This window comes from Schistocerca serialis, chromosome 3, assembly GCF_023864345.2.
Source record: "Schistocerca serialis cubense isolate TAMUIC-IGC-003099 chromosome 3, iqSchSeri2.2, whole genome shotgun sequence".
Taxonomy (NCBI): domain Eukaryota; kingdom Metazoa; phylum Arthropoda; class Insecta; order Orthoptera; family Acrididae; genus Schistocerca; species Schistocerca serialis.
This window is the reverse complement of record NC_064640.1, coordinates 253,943,781-253,958,028: the sequence shown is the minus strand read 5'-3', so window position 1 is coordinate 253,958,028 and position 14,248 is coordinate 253,943,781. Positions and strand designations below refer to the sequence as shown.

At 41.5% G+C, this 14,248-nt stretch overlaps 1 protein-coding gene across 1 annotated transcript in view; it reads left to right on the top strand.

Annotated features, from left to right (window-relative positions):
- The window catches only part of LOC126471580 (zinc finger protein ZFP2-like), a 43,539-nt gene extending 29,861 nt beyond the window's left edge, over positions 1-13,678 (top strand). Inside the window, exon 3 of the mRNA XM_050099810.1 lies at positions 11,233-13,678. Coding sequence (XP_049955767.1) covers positions 11,233-12,985 — 1,753 coding nt within the window. The 3' untranslated portion in view covers positions 12,986-13,678. The remainder of the gene's footprint in view (positions 1-11,232) is intronic.
- Positions 13,679-14,248: the final 570 nt, after the last annotated feature.

Below are 14,248 nucleotides of genomic sequence, written 5' to 3'. Positions count from 1 at the left end.
GTATGTGACTTATTGGATACCTTTTCTCACAGAATTACTATTTTTCTTCATGAGTGTTCATCATATACTACATCACTACACATAATTCGTGGATATAGATTACATTTTCACGTAATACAAAATTCATATCACTGGAATCATTGGTATCATAATAGAGAAACACATTTTTTACAATGAACACATTGGAACACAATATCGTTGGATATAGTTTAAATATTTACATGATACAATGTTCAGTTTACTAGACTCAGTAGAGATACCTCCTACTGTACCATTTGTCAGCCTGTAACTTGGGTGGCTCTACCATTGGCATTTCTGCTTCTACTTTTCTGGGAGGTTGGGGCATCTAGCTTTATTGCTTCCACAACACTCAGTCAAAATGAGTAGTATGCTGGATTGCTCTAGCATTGTACTCAACTAACTCTTCCTCTTCAATGTAGCATTCTGCTTGGGGAGAATGTGTATACCTTACTATGTTTTTAACAGTGTTACTGGTCACTACTGTATTACTTTAATTAATGACAGTGCATACTGCATTTTAACCATTACATTTGATATACTGGATACTCATGTACCCTAACTATAGTGCCCTATGCTGACCTCAGTTATCTGCACAAATAGCAGATGCATCCTGATCATCACCAGCACTTACTATGTACCTACATGTATAATTTGACATTAATACCTACATCAGAATATTTTATGGTATGTGTGGCTGGTATACATGGCTGTTAATTGTGTAAACACATTTTATTTTCCTTATGTAGCACCAGGTCTTACGTAGATTTGGTGTCAGCAAATTGATCTTAGTTTGTTACACCCTGTTTTTATGTGTAACAGATCTGAAGGTGGCAGTAGCCGAAACCGGTAATAGTGAAGTGTAAAAGTGCATGTGATTAAGACGGGCCTTTAAAATAAAGTGCCGCAATATGATCATGGACTCATTTTCAGACTTTTGTTTTCAACTGATGAACTACTGTATTAGCTACACACACCTTATTACAACATCTTCCTCCAAATTTACAAAATTGTCGACCACACCTCTGACAGCACTTACAGTAGATACACAAATAAGAAGTTATAATTAAAAAACAGAGTAATATTGTACCAGTGTACTACCACATGGAGTACTTGCTCCTCAACCAACCTCTGAATGTTGTGCATTGTTATTAGTCGATTTCAAATTGTAGATCTTCCGTTTCATGTCCAGCAACCTTAAGGTGGTCCAAATGCTTAACTACGTGCTCTAATAGTAAAATTATAGGAATCTGGGATACTTCGTGTTTTTATTCCTGTGCTAGACAACAATCCATGTCTATATTTAACTTAGATATTATGTCTATTTTACTGGTTTTGTTGCGTATCATATGTTTATACTACAACATTATCTGTGTAGCATAGCCCTGACATTTACTTAGAAAGCTTGCCTTGCCCATGCTTCGCACAGTGAGGTGAGTAGGAGATAGATCGTTACACAGTATAGTCAAACCTTTTTGCTTTGAGGCAACATACAACCATTCGTTGTCTTGTATCTGCATCCAGATACTATGTACTTAAGATTGCAATCTTTTGGAATTTCTCTTACGGGCTGAAGCGTGCCAGCTTCATACTGTTCATGATTGTACATGGACATCAGCACGAAATGCTGCCTACATATCTGACATCTTAGGGTGACCATTTTGCATAGCAATGGACAGCTCCACATACTGTCACTTCACTTTGTCTAAGGTCAGGAATATAAGTGAATAATCACTTCATCTTATCAAATTCAGCTGGTAAGGGCCAAACCGTATATAGAGTATATACATTGCTATTAAACTAAGGGTACATTCAACACACAATGCAACATAGTACCTGCTAAAAATATGTCTAAATCCATTATCTGCAGCAACTGATACCATTGGCCTTAAGTGAGTTCAATAGGAAATCTCTTTTCTTTCAAATCCTCCTCAGTAAGCTCAAGGTGCTTAACTTGTACAGAATTTATCGAGTGTGGCTTCAATAGGCCCTTTTGTGCATTCACTATGGTAGAAATCAACAAGTCATATTGCCATTCTAGTTCATTAAACATGGCTGTAAGTTGCTCTAGTTGCTCTTAATGTTATTAAGATCATGGTGTGTTGTACCTTCTTACTTGTACTGTTTTCGTATTCTTCTACATGCACTCTCAGTTTTCTAATCCCATTGTTAATAGTGTACTCATTCTTAGTCACTGTGTTTATTGTTTGATTTATCCCTGTTAGTCATGCTGTCACTTTAGTCACTTGTCCTTTTGACAGTCGCAACAGTTCTCTCTGTTCTTCTTCTTGCTCTAAACAAGGATTCACCATCTTCATCTAGTGTACCTGACAATATCTTGCTAGTCTCACCAATAAAATTTAGTATTCCTCATTTTATCCTTGTATTCTCGTACCTAGATAACCGTCCAATTAACTCTTTCGCTTGTGTAATTTTTCCTACATGCTGTGTGATCGTCTGCTGTACGCTTTTGCACTTGCCTTTGCTTACCTTAACTAGATACAACTGCATAAGGCAGCGCGTTAGACTTGGCTGGCCACTCACTGTATTTCCTCAAACTTCTCGTGTAGTTCCTTTAGGTCAAAATAGCTAACTATTCTCCAAGTTTACTGTACAGACTGACCATACCGTGGTTATCATAATATATTCCCGGAACCAACTGGAACTGTTGTATCCTTAAATCTTGTGACTGCATTCCTCTTTCCGCGGGGCAGGTCACCAACACACTTCCCATAAGTGCTGTTACCCTGAGTGCCCATCCCCCTGGCATCTGTAATAGAAAGAAACTCTCAGCCTACTGGTCGTACCCTCACTCCAGAAAAACTGTTTTAATTGATTTGCATGCACTTTTATACATTTCTTCCCGTAATCTAATAATCACATTTGGCTCTTTCACATCCACAGCAGTATATGGCCCTCACCGTGTACTATCTAATTTGTTGCTGCATCCCCTTCGTACACTTTCATCATAAAGTAACATGCAGTCATGCTTCTGGAACACTTTTGGACTCTGGGTCTTGTCACAATTTAACTTATACTTTTCCTTGTGCTGATGTCACTACTGGAGCAGCCTGAGCAGCATTTGCATCTTTTGCCACATTTCAGTTGCATATTCATAGTAATTACAAATCACATTTGCCAGTTGCTTCTGGAGCCAAAGTTATAGGTTAAATTTCCTACCGAAAAATAATTCAAATGGGGTGTTCCCTATTGTACTACAAAGTGTCGTGCTATATGCAAACGAGGTGTACTGTACCAAATGGTCCCAATCTGACTGACTGCGACTAATATAGTATTGTAACACCTTTGTTAGCATACAGTGGGTGTGTTCCAGTGCACCATTGGTTTGTGGGTGATAGCTTGTGTCTGGGCATTTTATATCTTTAATGGCTTACATGTCTGCCTCATGCATGGTACCACTTATAAAATCGTGTGGCTGATGCATTGTCACGTATTAGAAGTATATGCAATGCAGGTACAGAGCCCAAACATAGTTGACTGAGCCAGCTGTCACTTAGTAGTGACGTTGGTATCCCAAACCTTACAATTACATTCTCAAATAGTTTTCGCACAGCCATGTCAGCGTCTTATCAGTCAATTGGCTTGGCTAAAACAAATTAAGTTAGTGTATCTTGAAATGTCAGAATGAGTCAGTTACCTGCATTTGTTTGCGGTAACAGTTCTACGATGTCAGTACTGCATCTTTCAAATACAAATTCTGGTGTTGGGGTCAATTCCAATGGCTGCTTCGTCTTTGTCTGTGTTATAATGTTTATCTGACATCTCTCACAAGTCTTAATAAATTCCTCTATATCAACCTTCATCCCAGGCCAAGTACAATATTGTTTCATCTATTCATAAGTTCTCCCCACCCCCCGATGTCCACCTATAGAGGATATGTTCATCTGAGTTAATAGCCAGTTTGTGTGCTGGATTCATTGTGCTCTCCGTGCTTAGCAATGGTGTGTCAACGTTTTCACCCTCAGCTGTCTGCTCTGTTGTCTCAGCGATTGTTTTTATCGCTTTGCCAGCTCTCTCTGTGCATGTCTCCAAGATTCCCGGCTGCGACTGGCTTATTATCACAAACACTCACATCCTCAGCTGGCTCAGTCAACTGTGTTTGGGCTCTGTACCTGCATTGCATATACAGGGTTATTACAAATGATTGAAGCGATTTCACAGCTCTACAATAACTTTATTATTTGAGATATTTTCACAATGCTTTGCACACACATACAAAAACTCAAAAAGTTTTTTTAGGCATTCACAAATGTTCGATATGTGCCCCTTTAGTGATTCGGCAGACATCAAGCTGATAATCAAGTTCCTCCCACACTCGGCGCAGCATGTCCCCATCAATGAGTTCGAAAGCATCGTTGATGCGAGCTCACAGTTCTGGCACATTTCTTGGTAGAGGAGGTCTAAACACTGAATCTTTCACATAACCCCACAGAAAGGAATCGCATGGGGTTAAGTCAGGAGAGCGTGGAGGCCATGACATGAATTGCTGATCGTGATCTCCACCACGACCGATCCATCGGTTTTCCAATCTCCTGTTTAAGAAATGCCGAACATCATGATGGAAGTGCGGTGGAGCACCATCCTGTTGAAAGATGAAGTCGGCGCTGTCGGTTTCCAGTTGTGGCATGAGCCAGTTTTCTAGCATGTCCAGATAACGTTTTTTTCGCAGAAGAAAAAGGGGCCGCAAACTTTAAACTGCGAGATTGCAGAAAACACGTTAACTTTTGGTGAATTGCGAATTTGCTGCACGAATGCGTGAGGATTCTCTACCGCCCAGATTCGCACATTGTGTCTGTTCACTTCACCATTAAGAAAAAATGTTGCTTCATCACTGAAAACAAGTTTCGCACTGAACGCATCCTCTTCCATGAGCTGTTGCAACCGCGCCGAAAATTCAAAGCGTTTGACTTTCTCATTGGGTGTCAGGGCTTGTAGCAATTGTAAACGGTAAGGCTTCTGCTTTAGCCTTTTCCGTAAGATTTTCCAAACCGTCGCCTGTGGTACGTTTAGCTCCCTGCTTGCTTTATTTGTCGACTTCCGCGGGCTACGCGTGGAACTTGCCCGCACGCGTCCAACCGTTTCTTCGCTCACTGCAGGCCGACCCGTTGATTTCCCCTTGCAGAGGCATCCAGAAGCTTTAAACTGCGCATACCATCGCCGAATTGAGTTAGCAGTTGGTGGATCTTTGTTGAACTTCGTCCTGAAGTGTCGTTGCACTGTTATGACTGACTAATGTGAGTGCATTTCAAGCACGACATATGCTTTCTCGGCTCCTGTCGCCATTTTGTCTCACTGCGCTCTCGAGCGCTCTGGCCGCAGAAACCTGAAGTGCGGCTTCAGCCGAACAAAACTTTATGAGTTTTTCTACGTATCTGTAGTGTGTCGTGACCATATGTCAATGAATGGAGCTACAGTGAATTTATGAAATCGCTTCAATCATTTGTAATAGCCCTGTACTTCTAATATGTGACAATGCATCAGCCACACAATTTTGTTTGCCTTCCTTGTAAAGTATTTGATTATCATTCTCTTCCAGTTTTAAGTGGAACTTCATCATCCAGGAAGACGGATAAGAGGTGCTGCGTAACAACACTAGTAGTTTGTGCTCCATGATAATCTTAAACTTTCTGCTGAACAGAAATATTTCACAGCCTAAACTATTGCTAAGACTTCATGTTCTACCATATTGTACTTCTGTTCAGCTTTGTTAAGGGTCATCAGATTGGCAGGTCTTTCCCATCTGCTCTTGGCTAAGTAAAAGCTGATCGCGTGATGGCTTGTGTCTGGTCATAATGAAAAGTTCCTTAGTGAAACCTGAATACACGAATACTGTTTGCAACCCAAGTATCTTACCCCTGATTCAGTAGTGCATCTATGGTGATCTTTGTGACAGCAACCATTTTTCTGTTGTTTTCTCCCTTTCCACATTGGTCACTTTGGAAAGCTGACTGGCAGACTTTCTCGTCTACAGCTACTTTTGCAGACAGTTATGCAACGGATATTGACAAAGTAGTACAAGATATTATTATTCATGCTGCAGCAGCAATTCCCTATGCCTATGGCTCATCCCACCAACAGCCAGTGCTATGGTGGTCTGAAAATGTGGTCACAGCTATCAGGGAATGCCAGAAGGTGTGTCAACGGCATAAGTTCCATCCTTCAATGGATAATTTAATAGCATTCAAGAGACTCTAGGTGAAAGTGCAGTTTTTGATAAAGAAAACGAAGCAGGAGTGTTGGGAGCAATATGTATCATCCGTGCGATCCCATACCCTATCATCCCAAGTATGGACTAAACTCTGCTGCATTTGCAGCCATCCATCACCTACGACGGTTCCTGGCATCGTTGTCAATGGTAACGTCTGCACTGATCCCGTGATACATGCCGACTGTTTTGTGGCTCACTTTGCTGAGGTGTCTGCTTGTAGTAATTACCATCTTCATTTCCTGACCCAGAAACACCTTTGTGAGCACTGCCCAGTAGCCTTCCATGCACATGGTTCTCTATCATAAAATGCTCCTTTTAGTGAATGGTAGCTTGGCAGGACTTTGGCAGATTGTCAAGATACAGCCCTTGTACCCAACAAAATCCACAACCAAATGCTCAGACATCTCCATGCTGACAGCATGAAACATATTCTCGGGCTTTTTAATCGTATTATGTGGGAAGGAGAATTTTTCTCTCAATTGCGGGAAGGTATTATTATTCCTGTCCTGAAACTGGGAAACGATCCACATATTTTAACAAAATACTGGCCAGTCTCTCTGATGAATGGTCTGTGTAAGCTATTCAATCAAATGGTCAGGCACCGTCTTTGTTGGTGCCTTGAAGCCAGGGGCCATATGTCATGATTCCAAAGTGACTTTCAGGCTTTCCAGTCCAACAGAGATCACCTGGTTCATCTGAAATCTGCAGTGCTCAATGCTTTTGCATATTACCAATGTCTCATTGCTGTGTTCTTTGACCTACAGAAGGCATATGATATACCTGGCAACATCACATTTTGTCTACACTGCATGAGTGAGGTTTTTGGGGAAGTTTACCCATTTTTATCCAGAATTTTCTATCTCTCCAACTTTTTTGGGTCAATATAGGTTCAGTTCTCAGTAACCGATGTGTACAGGAAGCTGGAGTACCTCAGGGATCAGTTCTGAGTGTAAAACTGTTCACTATCGCCATCAATGGCATTGTTAATGCAGTGGGCCTCACAGTCTCTCCGTCTCTGTATGTGGATGATCTTTGCCTGTACTATGCCTCTGCACACAACTGTGCACCACTGAGTGCTGACTACAGGGAGTACTACAGGGAATATGTTTGGAGAGTACATGACTGGGCTTTGAATCATGGCTACCAATTTTCTCCTGCAAAATCAAGAGTTTTGCATTTTTGCTGATGCCAGACTGTGCACCTGCACCCATAAATTTATCTTCATGAACAGTTACTTGAAGTTATTGGAACGTTTCAATTCTTAGGTATTTTATTTGACAACAAGCTAACTTGGCTGCCACATGTCTGCCGACTCAAGGCAGCTTGCTTGAAGAAGCTAAATGCTCTTCATTTTCTTATTAACTCCTCATGGTGCATGGACCACATAGTTCTTCTGTGATTCTACAAAGCACTGATTTTATATCACTTGGATGAAGTGTGTTGCCTATGGGTTGGCAGCACCATCTGTACTGAGCTTTCTGGATCTGGTTCACCACACTAGTGTGTGGTTGGCAACAGGGGGCCTTATGTATGAGCCCTGTTGACAGCCACCTGGCAGAAGCTGGTGTCCCACTGCTGAGGGGGCGGGGGGGGGGGGGGGTTAGACGACGGCAGCTTCTGGCTAATTCCAAGCCACCATCTGTCAGATGCCTTCAACTCTGTTCCACAACCAACAGTTCAGACTGTTTACACACTGCTCAAAACTGGGTAGACCAGTTGGGATCTGACTCGATACTCTTCTGAAGAACCTCCAACAGCCTCCTTTAGTTTGTGATTTGTGTTCCTAGGGCTCCCTCTCGAACACCCCCTCCCCCCTCTGTGTTCTGTACCCTGTCCTGTGATATGGATGGACTTCTTTTGTGGCCCCAAGAAGGATGCTGATCCTACTCTTCTCTGACACCTGATTCGTTTCATCCTCCATGATTATGCATCTACACAGACAGATTGAAAGTCAGTGACGGGGTTTGTTATGTTTTCACATGTGCAAGGTGACACAAGAAACACTCTCTGCCAAGTGCCTGCAGTGTATACATTGCAGAGTTGGTTGCCATATCTCAGGCTTTGCAGTACATCAGATCCCTTGCCACGACAAACTTTCTGAGCTTCATTGACTCCATGAGTTGCATAAAAGGCATATTCCTGTGCTATCCCAAAAATTTTTTGGTCCCCAACATCTAGGACCTATGGGTTTGACCTCTACAGCTCTGGAAAGACAGTGACCTTCATCTGGACAGCGAGCCACATAAGCATTCCAGGAAACGAACTTGCTGACTGTCTTGCTAAAGACACCACTACAGGAAATCACCTTGATGTCGGAGTACCAGGCCCAGACTTACAATTACAACTTTGACGCTATATTTGAGGCTCTGGGAATTGGGATGCAGGCTACTATGACCCAAAACAAGAGCGATAAAAGGTCGACTAAGGTGTGGCATACGTCTCTCCAGGCCTCTCAGAAAGATGCCCTTGTGTTGTGGCCTCAGGAGCCTCACTCATTTGTTTCTTCTGCATCAGGAGAATCCTCCTCACTGCAGCTGCAGTAGTTATCTATCATGTTACAACTATTGTCACACTGTTTTCCAACTCTTTGACTTCCTTGTATAGTTGGAACAGCCAAGTCCTCACTTGCAACTTCCTGGCAGATTAAAACTGTGTGCTGGACCGAGACTCGAGCTCGGGACCTTTGCCTTTCGTGGGCAAGTGCTCTACCATCTGAGCTACCCAAGCACGGCTCACGCCCCGTCCTCACAGCTTTACTTCTGCCAGTACCTTGTCTCCTACCTTCCAAACTTTACAGAAGTTCTCCTGCGAACCCTGCAGAACTAGCACTCCTGAAAGAAAGGATATTGCAGAGACATGGCTTAGCCACAGCCTTGGGGATGTTTCCAGAATGAGATTATCACTCTGCAGTGGAGTGTGCACTGATATGAAACTTCCTGGAAGATTAAAACTGTGTGCCGGACCGAGACTCGAACTCGAGACCTTTGCCTTTTGCAGGCAAGTGCTCTACCATCTGAGCCACCCAGGCACGACTCACACCCCGTCCTCACAGCTTTAATTCTGCAAGTACCTCGTCTCCTACCTTCCAAACTTTACAGAAGCTCTCCTGTGAACCCTGCTAGTTGTGCAGGAGACAAGGAGGAATTCTCTGCTTGAAAATGTTTCTTGTGTTGTCATTGTGTAAGAGAAATACCTACTGGAACTTTTTTTGTGATTAGTAACAAATCCATTAATGAGAAAAAGTATGCTGTTTTTGGTGCGTGATTACCTCGTGAAGAAGACCATCAGTTTGTGTTGCTTATTAGATACGAGTTACAATATATCACACTTTAAGGACATGCGTTTTAAATCCAGATATAACAGTCACCTGTTGGTTAATTGTTTAACTTTCATTTCAGATAAGAATTACATGAATATGAGACAGGTTTTAAAGATTTGTGTGTTGTCAGGACTACTCCTGTGGTGTCCTACGCAGCAGATGGCTCACCCATTTTTTGATTATCCATATAAAAGTAACTTGTATTGTAAACTTCCATTGATTTACAACTATATTGTTTTAGTTTTGGAGAAACAATGCAAAATTTATCCATAAATATTTTGTCTGAATTCATCAGTTGATTTTTCTTCATTCTTATCCATTTTATCTACAGGGAAGGAAAACGTCCAATAACCAGTCCTTTCTGTTCTAAAATTCTGAAATCAAACCAAACTGTGGCAGCTGGGAATTGCTACCCTAAATGAAATCTCTGCTGTGACAATGATTAAATTACTGAGTACTGGCCAGCAGCCCCAGAGGGATTGGGGTGGAAATGTATGTCTGTCAAGAAACATGCTTCATTGTCTTAATAATTTTCAACATTTTGTTTTTAATTTTGTTGCACCTTAATTTCTCTTGTCTGCCTTACATAGATTATCAGCAGCAAACAGAGTACTTTATGGATGAAGACGTTTCTTTGATATCACATTGAGTTTGTACTCTTCACAAAAACTTTCATTGAAGTAGGATGATAGCCGTCTACCTCATGTGGTCATCACTACTCAGCTTCTACAAAAATATACTCGAATAGTTCTTATTTTTATTATGCAACATCTAGTTTCATAACCATGAACTCCACAGCATCAGAGATTTTGAAAATTATAGTAATTTCCCTGCTGCAGTAAATGAAAACTGGAATGTTTAGATTGTGAGAATGTTATCAGTTATCCCAGACTTTGCTGGTACTCATAGTTGACAAGCCAGTATTTGATTGTCCCCTCCAATATATCTTACAACAGCCTTAGGATGCTCTCTCTCTCTCTCTCTCTCTCTCTCTCTCTCTCTCTCTCTCACACACACACACACACACACACACACAGATGTAGGAGATACGGAGATACGTCAAAATATTACTTAGAAGATTATGACGTGAATAATTAGTAACTATTATTAGATATCTGAATATATTTTATGTGACATAATACTAATTTATATCTTCTATAGTATATCTTAAAACGTGGAAAATATAGATGAAATATCAATATGAATATTAGGCTAGATTGCTAGAGGAGGCATTGAACAACAGGCAGGCACATGTAATAGTAGACTATTACCCAGATTCTAGCTATCAGAGAAAGTCCATCATATATAGGAACAACTCACAGTGCACAACTCACACACAGATACCTGTCATATTAAATGTGCCTATCTGGTGTTCTGTGACAGATCTATGTAGCAAATAGCAGTCTATCCTAATAATTATATAATTTACACCTCAGGAATAAATGAAGATCATTTAGAATATGTTTGTAAGTTACAAGTTTTATTTCTAAAATATAGTGCAATAAATTGCCAGAGAAAATTGTTTTTTACATATGATATTGTCTCTCTCTCTCTCTGTACCTGAACACCTGTGAATGCTTGCATTAGTGCAATGAAATGTGGTGTATGTAAGCATGTAATTTCTTCTTTTTCTCTTTTGCTTTTTTTTTTGCCTTTTTCTTTGTAGGTTCACACAGACAGAACATCCAGCTGCCAGGTATGGTGGTATTTGTCTAGAAAACGGCAGTAACGGAGGTAACTGTAAAGCAGATTCATCTACCATGTTTGACCCAGCAGGTATGCAGCAGCAGGGCGCCAGTTCACAGATGTATAGTGCTTCATCTGATAAAAATAAGGATCCTGAGAAAACATCTAGCAGTGCATCAGCGGATTTCCCTTTCTGCTACAACGTGAACATGCTTCAGAAAGTCCACCAACAGAGCAATTCAGCTGTACCTGTTGGAGGAATAAGTGGTGATGACAAAGGCTGCTATAGATTTGATGTAGCTCAACCATTTGGATACAATTATGCATTAGTTAATCAGATGTCTTTGGCAGCTGCTGCATCAACTGCAACATTTAAGTGTGATGTTTGTGGTTTAGTGTTTGCTCATCTCTCTCTCTTAAATCATCATAAAAGGATACATAACACAACTAATATGCTGGCAACTGGAGCTCAAAATGCTGCAGAAAGTGAACGCCAGTTTACTTGTGATATGTGTGGTGTGAGTTTTAGTTTAGCAGGGGAACTTAAGAGCCACAAGAATGGAGTTCATGGGAAAGCTAATCAGAATCAGCAGCACATAGGAAGTAAGTGCTGTGAGTCTTGTGGTGTTGAATTAGCTTGTGAACATAACGGTGGTAATTTGGTGAAAGGTAAGAAGAATGGAAAGTTTGTGAAATGTGAATCATGTCAAGAAATGATGTCAGGCAGCAGTTCAGGTTCTGGCTCCACTCCTGTGTACAGCAATAGCAGTGGTTCGGGGAGTGAGAGTGGTGGTACCAACAATGCTGCAAATAATACAAATCTGGGTGAGATTAAACCTGGGCATCATCCAGTGAAACGTAGAGGTGTGGCCAGTGTTACAAAATGTCATAAATGTAATGGATCTGGCATCATTTTCATTGGTGGGCCTCGTAATGCAACAGCTGTTGACAAACCCTTCCACTGTAATGTTTGTGATGGAACATTTTCAAGATATTCTAGTTTGTGGAGCCACAAAAGATTGCATAGTGGCGATAAACCTTTTAAGTGTGAAATCTGTGGTCTCGCATTTGCGAAAGCGGCATACCTGAAAAACCATGCTCGTGTGCACACGGGAGAAAAACCTTTCAAGTGTGCCGTTTGCGGGATGCAATTCTCACAGTCCCCACACTTGAAGAACCATGAGAGGATACATTCGGGTGAACGTCCGTACCAGTGTGAAGTGTGCGACAAGACATTTGCCCGTCATTCGACACTATGGAATCACAGACGTATTCACACCGGTGAGAAACCTTACCGATGTGAAGTCTGCGGCTCTGCATTCAATCAAGCTACCCACCTAAAAAATCATGCCAAGGTCCATACTGGTGAGAAACCACACCGATGCGATATTTGTGAGGTTGGCTTTTCTGACAGATTCGCTCTGAAGCGCCACCGTGGTATACATGAAAAGTATGGAAGAACGTCTGTTAGTGCTTCAAATAATCCAACTGGAAATGTGCAGAACAGTCAGGTACCTCCAAATACTTCAAATGTGAATGTTAGTAGTGTTAATGTAAATTCTGTTTCTAATGTAAATGCTGTGAACGTTAACAATGTTAATAACAGAAATGGGTCAAACCCAAATTCAGCTTCAAATAATTCACAAGCTGGCATAGACGACCTATACAAATGTGAGGTTGGAGGGCCAGTGGCATTTCCTGGTTGTTCCAGGCCCCATGATGAGAAACAGTGAAAGGGAGAGTGCCCTTACATGTAACCCTATTGTAAATAACAGTATTGAGACAGTCACAGTCTATAATGTGTAATTATGAAGGTTACATATATGTCCACTAGCATTTTCTGAACTGTGATTTTCTCAGTAGAGCACTAGGATTGCTGCTAGAGATCTCTTTCTTTTCGGGGTGATTGGGGAGTGTAGCTTGATCTGTTTAGTATGTATTGTCATCATTATTAGGCAGCCTTCAGGAGTTACTCATGGTTCATGATCCCTTTGAGATGACAGAACATTTAATTTGTGCTTCCCCTGTTCACAATGAAGTGCTACTAACAAACTTTGACGCTTGTGCCTCAGCCAACCTGGTCCTTTGCAAAACCACATAACGTGATATACTGTGTGGAAAACTCCATGAATGGTTCCCCATTAAAATATCTTCTGATAAAAAATAGTGCACCACATTGTGTCACACAGCTTTTGACCCTGTTAGTACTCCATGAATTTATTGGTTCCAGCATATTGCCTGAGAGTGGTGCAAGGCACATTTGCTTCCAGAAATGTGATACAAATGCTCACTGTCATTGGTCAACAAGATAAATAAAGATATGAAGATGGTATCTGTTCTTTCGGACATGTCTGAAAGAATAGATACCATCAGTGACCATGCAGCTCTCTTAGAATGAAATGATAATTAAATCAAGACCCTAAGCTGTCGACAGGCGTTGATATACATCAACAGGGACAGTTGAAAATGTGTGTCCCGACCAGGACTCAAACCCGGGATCTCCTGCTTACATGGCAAACGCTCTATCCATCTGAGCCACCGAGGGCACAGAGGATAGTGCGACTGCAGGGATTTATCCCTTGCACGCTCCCCGTGAGACCCACATTCCCAACTTAATGTCCACACACTACTTTCGTAGTGCCCCCTGCCCATTACACTCATTACTCGCGGCAGACAATCTTACCGAGTCCCGTAAGAGTTCGGCCAATGCGTGTTCATCCAGCACAGAAGAAGAAGGTCAATGGCCTGTTAGCCTTAACTATATGAAGATGGTATCTGTTCTTTTGGACATGTCTGAAAGAACAGATACCATCAGTGACCATGCAGCTCTCTTAGAGTGAAATGATAATTAAACTCATACGGGACTCGGTAAGATTGTCTGCCGTGAGTAATAAGTGTAATGGGCAGGGGCACTATGAATGTAGTGTGTAGACCATTAAGTTGGGAATGTGGATCTCAAGGGGAGCGTGCAAGGGATAAATCCCAGCAGTCACACT